At 40.6% G+C, this 10,138-nt stretch overlaps 1 protein-coding gene across 7 annotated transcripts in view; it reads right to left on the reverse strand.

The window, feature by feature from the left end:
- arfip2b (ADP-ribosylation factor interacting protein 2b) overlaps nt 1-10,138 on the reverse strand; it is a 54,895-nt gene that overhangs the window by 13,522 nt on the left and 31,235 nt on the right. For 6 of the 7 annotated variants that reach the window (XM_008427255.3, XM_008427254.3, XM_008427260.3 and 3 more), the window contains exon 2: nt 92-202. In XM_008427255.3, coding sequence (XP_008425477.2) covers nt 92-190 — 99 coding nt within the window. In that variant the 5' untranslated portion in view covers nt 191-202. Of the gene's footprint in view, nt 1-91; nt 203-2,363; nt 2,673-10,138 lie in introns of those variants that run through there. The other variant, XM_008427256.3, reaches the window with a different exon arrangement.

Consider the following 10,138-nt stretch of genomic DNA (forward strand, 5'->3'; position numbering starts at 1 on the left):
TTTTGAGTAAAAGGTTGCAAACTGTGTTTTGTTGGCTCTGCAGTGCCATTTCAAAATGTCACATGAACATCGTCAGCCAAGTGTCACCCACCTGTTCAAGGCTGTCGTCTTCTGCTAATGCCCCCGTGTCGCCATTACTGTTAATAGGAATCTCCATTGTGGCTGCTTTACTCATAACACTGTCCGTCATAATGCACTCTGTCTGCAAGACAGAAAGAGGAAAGGGAGGATGAACAATTAAAAGGCAGGCCTAACCGCAGCCTGGAAGAGGATAGACCGCAGAACTTAGTTAAAACAGCCAAATCAATGAAGCAGATGGGAATATAATTACCACTAACAGCGGAGGTGGATTTCAAAGAGCAAGGCTGCTGCTCAGAATAAAAACAACACACCTATTAAAGCCCCCCACCTCCTCTATATGCACACAGACAAAGAGGCAATGAGCTGCTCAAGTGAAGTGGCCACTCTTACTCTAAAACTCAATCATGCTTGGGTTACCAGCATTTACTCCCCTCAGAAAAACAGCCTTGACAAAAAAGGGAAAGGTTTATGTCAACATTCTTAAGTTATCTTAAGAGATCAAACTCATTTGGATTTATATATTACACATGAAAGCATGACCAAATACTCAGCAAAAGATACTGTAGATACAGTAACAGTGCATCTATTTTTAGTTTTTCTTTAGTTGATCTGGAAAACATCAAGGCTGAAGAGAAGCCATATGAGGAATCCAAGCAAATGCCAATAGAAACTGTTGCAAGATATTTCTAAATAACCTGTGTGCTACTACCAAGATTATTCACTACAACTTAATGTGCTGCACATTTTTCAATACAATGATGGGCAAAACCCAGAATTTTGCAGCTCTTCTGCTTCATCAGTGCTGACTGGTTACGAGTCAAAGGATGACACTATTTTCATGTCACAAAGACAACAACACACATCAATGTGGGAGCTTTTGCTGAGAGAAGAATTTTCTGTACCTCATGCTTTACTTTTCTGTATTATTCCATGTTATATATTAACATATGGCTTTATTTTTTTTGCATGCATGTACTGGGTGGATTATTAAGGAAATCTGGTGACAATTTCATGCCATGTGCACCTTTAGAAATATAAATTTGGAAAATTCTTGATTCGTTAAGTACTTGTTTTAACTTTCTGTTAAATAAAAACGTACATGGTTTGAAATAGACTATTAGATTACAACAATTACAATCGGTAGAGCGTCTGCAGTTTGGTACACAATAATTGCTTCCAATTATATTTTGACAAAGCATTTAAGAAGACCGAGTCATCAAAGGAGCAGTGGAAAACTAGTTCATAATGCAAAGATGACAGTCCGAACCATGTTAACAGTGTGTGGGGTTTTCAAACATCAGGACGCCAGATTATTTTCATGTTTGTCATCAAATATCAGAAAAAGCATTATTTGTGTGTGTGTGCGTGTGTTGTGCATTCAGCTTCCAATGAATTGCCGCATGTTTAACAGGTTTCTACAAGTTTGACCACTCGCTAAAAACGGCTCTACAGGAGCAGCCTGGAAGTATAGATAAAACACTGCTGAAGGAATGTAACCTGCTTGTTTACACTGCCTCTGACTTCACTTAACAGGCTTTGCCACAGCAAGGACTCACTTAGATATGGACAAGGTCTGTTGACTTTACATATCAACTACAGAACAGTATCTATTAAAACAATACGCACACTAGGAACTTTGAGAGATAACTGCCGATTTGAATCTATGGCCTATTGGTTTGCATAGATGCATTTATAAATGAGTTAAATGAATGCCTGAATGAATCCGTGAATTAGATAAGCTGGGACTCAAGATAATCAGATATTAGGAGAGAAAAACATGAAAATTGTTGTAGACATGGGTTAAAACCATATCTACAACTCTTTACATTATTAAAAAAAATACATTTACATGTGAGCTGAGCTGTTGCACGTAAGTCAGGTAGAAAGTGGGAACTAGGATGGGAACTGAAGCATGGCAAGCATTACTGAGACCTGGCAGGTGCAGCAGAACAGGTGCAAAGGTCTCACCCTCATTCGCACAGAAAAGTATCAATCCTATTTCAATATGCACATAACAATAAGAACAACGACAGCTTGATTGATAGGAACCTGCTACAAGTGTGTGAGTGACATTTAAGTCTTTTCCTTAAAAGCCACGTTTTCAGTTGAACATCACGTATGTAGCTGTTACTGAGAAGCTGGCTAAAGTGGTTAGAGAAAACAATCTAAATCCCAAGAAACATCTGCTCAACATGTGAGCTTGTGTGCATAAGAATTTCAAAGCTGCATATATTAAAAACGGATAAAATACTGGCATGTCATTTTCAGACAGTTTGACTTACGATGGTGTGCCTCGTCCCTTCGTTGATACAGCGCTCTTCGCAAAGCTAACGCGAAAGCTAATAGCAAGCTAGCTGCAATGCATCCCGTTTCCTGCGAGATTCAGAGCTGAATGTCGTGCGAACTGTCTGTCCTTATGGGAAAAGACAGAGGAAAAACTCCTGCTTAAGAATACCGGAAAAACATTTCAAGGTAATGGTTAACTCTATGATCCGTGTACAGTAGAACTACGTAAATAACCCTGGTGTGTAAAGCCAAGGGAAACGCTTTACGGAACTGCCGACGTGCTTCAAGACAAAGAATGTCTATTTACGACAGGATGAAGTACTCCGATACAATGTCCCAAAATTCAACATAAACCGTGGTTTTCACAAATAATTGATAACTAAAAAGTAATGAATGTCACAAATAAAAACTTTTTTTTCTTAAATATTATTAACATCAGAGAATATGAGAGTTTCTTTAGTCTCTTAAAAGGTTTAGTCAAACTAAAAGCCATTAAAAGTTTTTTTTGAAGCACAAAACTTACTCTGATCTCTGTCGTGTCAGCTCTTCAATGTAGCCTCCTCATAGAGGACAGAATTCCAAGCAAATTCTAGCCATTAAAAATGCGTGAAATTTTAAACAGCGTGAGAGGTTTCTGTTTTTGGTCCAACCTATCTTTGGCATGTGATTTTCTCTATTCAATATGACACGAGCCGCGGCATCTGTCACCAAATCAGTGGCGGCTGGATCTTATTTGTTTGACAGAAAATTATTCATATTCATATTGTACTCTGATTAGTTTGTTTTGGTTGTGAGTGATGGATTTCTTCAGATGGAAATAGTAGCTCAGGGGAAGTGGAGGAGTTTGTTATTTTCACAAATTATACGTCTCCAGGGGCGGAACTATAAGGGGGGCTGGAGGGGGCGGCTGCCCCCCCGAACCAGGCCGGATGGGGGCCCGGGTCTGGAGGTGCCAGGGAGGAAGGAATGGTTTCAAGTCGCTTAAATGTCTGATTATAGACGGAAAAAGTGCGCCCTCACCTGTTGAGGAAGGTGTTTTAAATGTTAAAGTAAACAGTTTCAGTTTCGTCGTCTACTCGCCCCCCCCCCCCCCACCCCCCCCCCCACCCCCACCCCCTCCGCTCAACAGTTTCTAGCAGCAGATGCACGTAAGGGGCCCGCTGACTTGTTCCGCTAGTGTACGTCTCATAACATAAAATTATGACATGGTGACTTTATTTTAACAAATATGTAAAAATAAGTGTATGTTTTTCTTTTCTCAAGAAAATATTTGTGTACTTGTGTATGTTAGGGGTGCACCAATAAATCTTCCCCAAATCCTTAATTTTGAAGATTGGTGATCCGCCAATAAGGTGATTTCATCCACTGATCAGCAACGATCTAAAAATCAACCGCTTTCCTCTCCTGTTAGAGACGTTTGACTGATAGACCGGCCCACCAGGTCATGTCTCCATATTTGCAGTTATCAATAGTCACCCCACTGTTGCCAACCCACCAACGTTTTGCTGCATTTAGCAATATTCAGACAAGACAATCAGTATAGGCCAAAATCAGAATTGACAAATCAACTTTTTAAAGTTTGACCAGAAATGTGCAATTGACACATTCCTAGTGTAAATTTTTTTATATCTGTCAGAATTAATCAAAATTACTCAATGTTGTTTGTGAAAGAGCTATTAGCAATTGGTGAGATGCTGATGAGTAAGGTGATGTGCTGCTGTAATGTAATTTAGAAGCGTTTTGTAAAAAGTATGTTTACAATATGAAGTGTTTCTGTGTTAAACTTGAGTATCCATTCTCTCTGGGCTTAAACCCTGAACGAAGTCGACTGACACGACGCATATGAAGGTGAAGAAGCAGCTTTGCATTCCACCCAAATGACTCAAGTCCCTTAATCGTCGTCATACAGTTGTATGACTGGGAATCTATGGAAATTTGAGCCTTTTGAAGTTTACACGTGATTGATCATGTCATCAAACCTGGTGCACCAAGAACCTTTGTGAAGCTCAAGAACTGGTCAGAGAACATTTCAAACTCTTGGTAACTGGACCTGAGTTGGATTAACCTTTTTTTTGCAGAACATAAATATAAAATGGACTGTTTTGTTTTATGTTCACAGCGACTAGAGGTAATGAGAGCACACAGTCATGAATCCAGTGTCTTCCACTGTCATTGCCATTAGGCTGCGTTTATGTAGCATTTGATTTTTAACTAAATATTTATACATGTATTTCATAAAAATAGTGCTTGACTTTCGGCATTTATTTTGAAATCATAGTTGGTCCTGTTTACAACTATGATTTCCATGTTCCAAAGGAATTTTTTGTATGTTCCATTTTATAATAATAACTTAACAAAATTGTTTATTTGACTTCCAAGACTAGAGTCAAGTGACTTCCAAGACTAGAGTCAAGACTGCTTTACATTTAATTTATAAATTGAGAATTCATATAGTAAAATGCAATAAATTAGTTGTAATACAGAAGATAAACATTAGCAAGCTCAAGAATATGTTTAGCTCTGAATATATAATAGCAAAGGTTAGTTATAAAGACTAGATGACGTCAATTTATGGTCTTAAGTTGCAAAATAAAGTCTGCAAATTGTTTGTAGAAACTAAGTGTTTTGTGTTCTACAATTACATTTCATGTGGACTTAGAATTTAGTTTTGTTTCAAAATTATGTTAGGAATATATTAAATGCATTAACTTTAATATATTTTACACTATAATTAATATATGGTATAGAATACAGACTTCAATGGTTTGGAAAACAAAAGCATTTGGAAATCCATCCATCCATCCATCCATCCATCCATCCATCCATTTTCTTCCGCTTATCTGGGGTCGGGTCGCGGGGGCAGCAGCTTCAGAAGGGAGGCCCAGACTTCCCTCTCCCCAGCCACTTCTTCCAGCTCCTCCGGGGGAATCCCGGGCGTTCCCAGGCCAGCCGAGAGACGTAATTCCTCCAGCGTGTCCTGGGTCTTCCCCGAGGCCTCCTCCCCGTGGGACGTGCCCAGAACACCTCATCAGGGAGGCGTCCAGGAGACATCTTTACCAGATGCCCGAACCACCTCAACTGGCTCCTCTCGACGTGGAGGAGCAGCGGCTCTACTCTGAGTCCCTCCCGGATGACCAAGCTTCTCACCCCATCTCTAAGGGAGAGCCCAGCCACCCTGCGGAGGAAACCCATTTCGGCCGCTTGTACCCGTGATCTCGTTCTTTCGGTCATGATCCAAAGCTCATGACCATAGATGAGGGTGGGAACGTAGATCGACCGGTAAATCGAGAGCTTCGCTTTTTGGCTCAGCTCTCTCTTCACCACGACGGACCGGTACAGCGCCCGCTTCACAATAGACGCTGCCCCAATTCTTCCCTCATTCGTGAACAAGATCCCCAGATACTTAAACTCCTCCACTTGAGGCAGGACGACCCCCCTGACCCGGAGAAGGCACTCTACCCTTTTCCGGGCTGCCTCTCCTTGGGCTGCCACCTTATCGTGGTGGAGGGGTTTGAGTGTCCCAATGATCCTAGGAGCTATGCTGTCTGGGGCTTTATGCCCCTGGTAGGGTCACCCAAGGCAGACAGGTCCTAGGTGAGGAACCAGACAAAGCGCAGCCCGAAGACCCCTATGATGAATACAAACTTTGGACTTCGTTTTCCCTCGCCCGGACGCGGGTCACCGGGGCCCCACTCTGGAGCCAGGCCTGGAGGTGGGGCACGATGGCGAGCGCCTGGTGGCCGGGCTTTTACCCACGGAGCCCGGCCGGGCTCAGCCCGAAGAGGAGACGTGGGTCCCCCTTCCGATGGGCTCACCACCTGTCCGAGGGGCCAAAGGGGTCGGGTGCATTTTTTTTTAAGCTTATGAATATATCACAAAAAACAGAGAATTTTAGTTTTGGATTAGCAAAATATTGGTAAATTTGACATTAAAAAAACTGTTGGAAAATATTTTTATGGAAATTCTGAAAAAATAAAATAAAATTCAGAAAATGTCCTGGAAACTTTCTGCCTGCATATTTTCAATCTTTTTAACAGAATTTCCGTCAGAAGTTTCCCGTAATTTAACAGTATTTTATTTCAAATCTTTCCGTAAAAAAACAGGGAAATGTCCTGGTAATTTTCTGCCAGTACACTTTCTGCCGGAAATTTTTTACGGAATTTCCGGCAGAATTTTTCTGTAGTTTAACAGTTTTCTGTGTTTAAAATTTAACATATGAAAACTGTTAAATTACGGGCAAAAAACCCTGTTAAATTACTGACAAAATTCTGCCGGAAATTCTTACAAAAAAAACAGAAAATGTTTTTTTTACTGTGATATTCAATCTGATACAGAAGCTGTGACATCTGGCACCAAGTCAGTGGCAGTTGTACTCTGTTTATTATTATTATTGCTACGTATTTGTTTGACATAAAATTATTCATATTCTATATTAAATACTGTAAAATCTACTAATCTGGTAAGTCACCTGTGACAAAGGGGATCAGTGAATCTTTATAATAAAATAGCATATCAGAACTAGGTTCAACACAGGAGGAGCAAGGGATAAATATGTATTTTGTTGAACAAAATACATATTTATTACACATTCTGACAATAACACAAACAGAACAAAAACCATCCGTCCTCTCTGTACACCCTTGTCGCTTGTGGGGTCAGGAGGGTTGCTGGTGCCCATCTCCAGCTAACGTTTTGGCAAGAGGCGGGGTCACCCTGGACAGGTCGCCAGTCTGTGGCAGGGCAACACAGAGACAGAAAGGACAAACAACCATGCACACACAGTCACACCTAGGGAGAATTTGGAGAGGCCAATTAACCTAACAGTCATGTTTTTGGACTGTGGGAGGAAGCCGGAGTACCCGGAGAGAACCCACGAATACACAGGGAGAACATGCAAACTCCCTGCAGCAAGACCCCAGCCGGGGTCTTGCAGCCTCATGTTGGAGGCTGGATCGAGGTGAGGATAATAATGCTGTAACACTAATTAGTGTTAACTACTGTCGTAGTTATTGTAGGAGTGATAACAATGCTGTAACACTGACTTGTGTTACAGCATTATTATCAATCCTACAATAACTACGACAGTTAATGCAATAAGATATCCCGCAATGTTGTTGGATCGAGGTGAATCTGGACAAACAACCATGCACACACACTCATACCTAGGGAGAATTTGGAGAGGCCAATTAACCTAACAGTCATGTTTTTGGACTGTGGGAGGAAGCCGGAGTACCCGGAGAGAACCCACGCATACACAGGGAGAACATGCAAACTCCGTGCAGAAAGACCCCAGCCGGGGTCTTGCTGCAAGGCAACAGTACTACCTACTGCGCCACTGTGCAGCCCGCTTCTTTTAACATTGAAACTATAAAATGAAATTACAATCTGACTTTTAGTACAAAACAGCAAAATGCTTGTGGCTAATCGATAGCCAACGAAGCCCAAGAGTTGCTCAAGAACCCAACTTCCTCAAGCAAACCCTCTCTGAAGGATATTCTGGTTTTCTTCATCCATTGCTGGCAACAAATGTTCTTCTTCATCCACTGCTCGTGAGTCTGTCCGCCTTCCAACGCAAGTCAAAACCATCTGTCAGCTCTCGGCTCCCTCCCCAGAACCAACCTAAGCCCAGCTTACTGGATAGATGGATTCTTCTCCACCTATCCAGAAAGCCCTATGTGGGTCAGGCATCCACATGAGGCTGGATTGAGGTGAAGCTGGATTGAGGTGAAGCTGGATTGAGGAGAAGGTGGATAGAGGTGAGGATAATAATGCTGTAACACTGGCCAGTGTTACAGCATGCTGTAACACTGGCCAGTGTTACAGTATTATTATCAATCCTATAATAACTACAGTAATTAATGAACTGACATGGAGTCCAACTTCTGGCATAAACAGCTTTTTGAGAGGGCTGTTTTCATAATCTTTAAAGACCTTTTTCAATTGTTTGCGCAACAGCTTGATCATCTTACCAATGAGATTTTTATCTTTTGTTGTCAATAATTGTTCTAGTTCTGAGCTACTGTGTGTTTTTTTCAGCTCAACAAGAACCTTCCTGCACATATCTTTTTGCTTTTTTGATGGTGTAGAAAATTTCTTTGGGATTTTGATGCCTTCTATCACCCTGTCTGTGATTTGGTTGATGCGAGCGATTTCCTCTTCGCCGAGCTGATCAAAATCTTTTAAAGTCCCGCTTTCTATCAGCAGCCTAAGCGTTACATTTATTGCCAACAGCTGCAGCTGTTGTCTTTCACGTACCTTCTTCGTAGGATCAGGAACTTCGGGAAAATTAAAAAAGATCATTTTTATGTTAATTTCTTCTTTAAAAGTCTGCAAAACACAATTCTAAGCTTTTGAGAGTGAGAACTCTTGGAACTTTTGTTTGTGAAGAGTCATTGAAGGAGACAGTAACTCAAAAGGTATCAAAGCCTTTGATGTGTCATCATTCAGTTACATCATGTTAGTGACGTCATAAGGCATATACGTTGTCAAGTTTGCCGTTAGTTTCCCGACCAAGTTTTGGCCGGGAAACTAACGTATTTTTCCCGCCGCACTCCCGTATTAAGTAAAGTTCCCGCATTATGATATATTAATTTAAAATAATTTCTGTGCCTCTCCAAGCGGAATTAAATCACTAGCCTCGCGAGAACTGACACCGGCGCACTTCGAGAGTGCATTCAGGCTACTTGAGCTCTAGTCTTCTGTCATTGAAAGAACCATAGGCGTAAATGTCGGGGGGAATGGGGAAGAGATCCGGACCCACCAATCTTGGAAAAGTCTAGAATTGCCCCCTCTCCAAAGATATCAAGAAAGAAACCCTTGTGTATCAACCCTTGCAATATCAATATAAAAAAGACAATAGAAACAAAGAACGAAGTAAACCTGTCATTCATCTAAGAAAAAAAATTAAAAAAAGAATACATTTTTAGGTCCCCCCACTATTGTTAGAACAATGGTTCAGTCCGGAGAAGTGAGGAGCTAGCTGTTAGCAATGACTCTGCATCACTCCAGTAAGTAAATACTTAAAGCAAAAGACATTTAAAACATTTTATTTACTTTCACTGCTCAATAGGAAGAAACCCATTGACAATAAAAATCAGTCCAGTTTGTTATTGCATTACTTTGGCTTGGAAATCAAAACTAGCGAAACTGCTACATTGCTTTCATAAATTTAGCTCCTTTTTCTGTCGCAGGTAGCCAATATTTCAATTATATTTAGCTCTATAACTCTTTAATAAGAAGAGTTTGAAACAGGAGGGAGCGGCTGAGCGTTACCTCTAGCGGACAGCTCAGTATGGGAGCCGTGAGCAAAGGGGCTCTTACAGCTGATGGTAAAAGAAAAGAAAAAAAAGTATGCCTTTATTTCTTATCATCTTCAATGTAGAACCTTTAAAACCACAAATTAAAATCTGAATATTTTTCTAGAAAACTCTGGTGCTGACCTTTAAGTTTGAGTTATGATATTTCTCAGATATTCAATAGGTACTCGGCCATCGAGGACATGAAAAAACACCATCCAAAATAAAGGTTTAAAGCAACTTAAGTTAAAATTTAAATTTAAATAACACATGACTTGTATTGAGAACCACTGCAATATATCAATATTTATGAAGAATTTTATTCTGTCGAGTTACTTATTAAAACTTGTTTTGGTCAGAGCCTTAAGATTTTGTAAAGGTGTTTCAGAGATTAGATCAGTATGGAGTGAAAATAGTCTCAAAATATCTGTGCGTGTGTAAAAAGATTTGTGCGTGTGTAATACTCGATTTGCAAA

This window comes from Poecilia reticulata, chromosome 14, assembly GCF_904066995.2.
Source record: "Poecilia reticulata chromosome 14, P_reticulata-male-v2, whole genome shotgun sequence".
Lineage (NCBI taxonomy): Eukaryota > Metazoa > Chordata > Actinopteri > Cyprinodontiformes > Poeciliidae > Poecilia > Poecilia reticulata.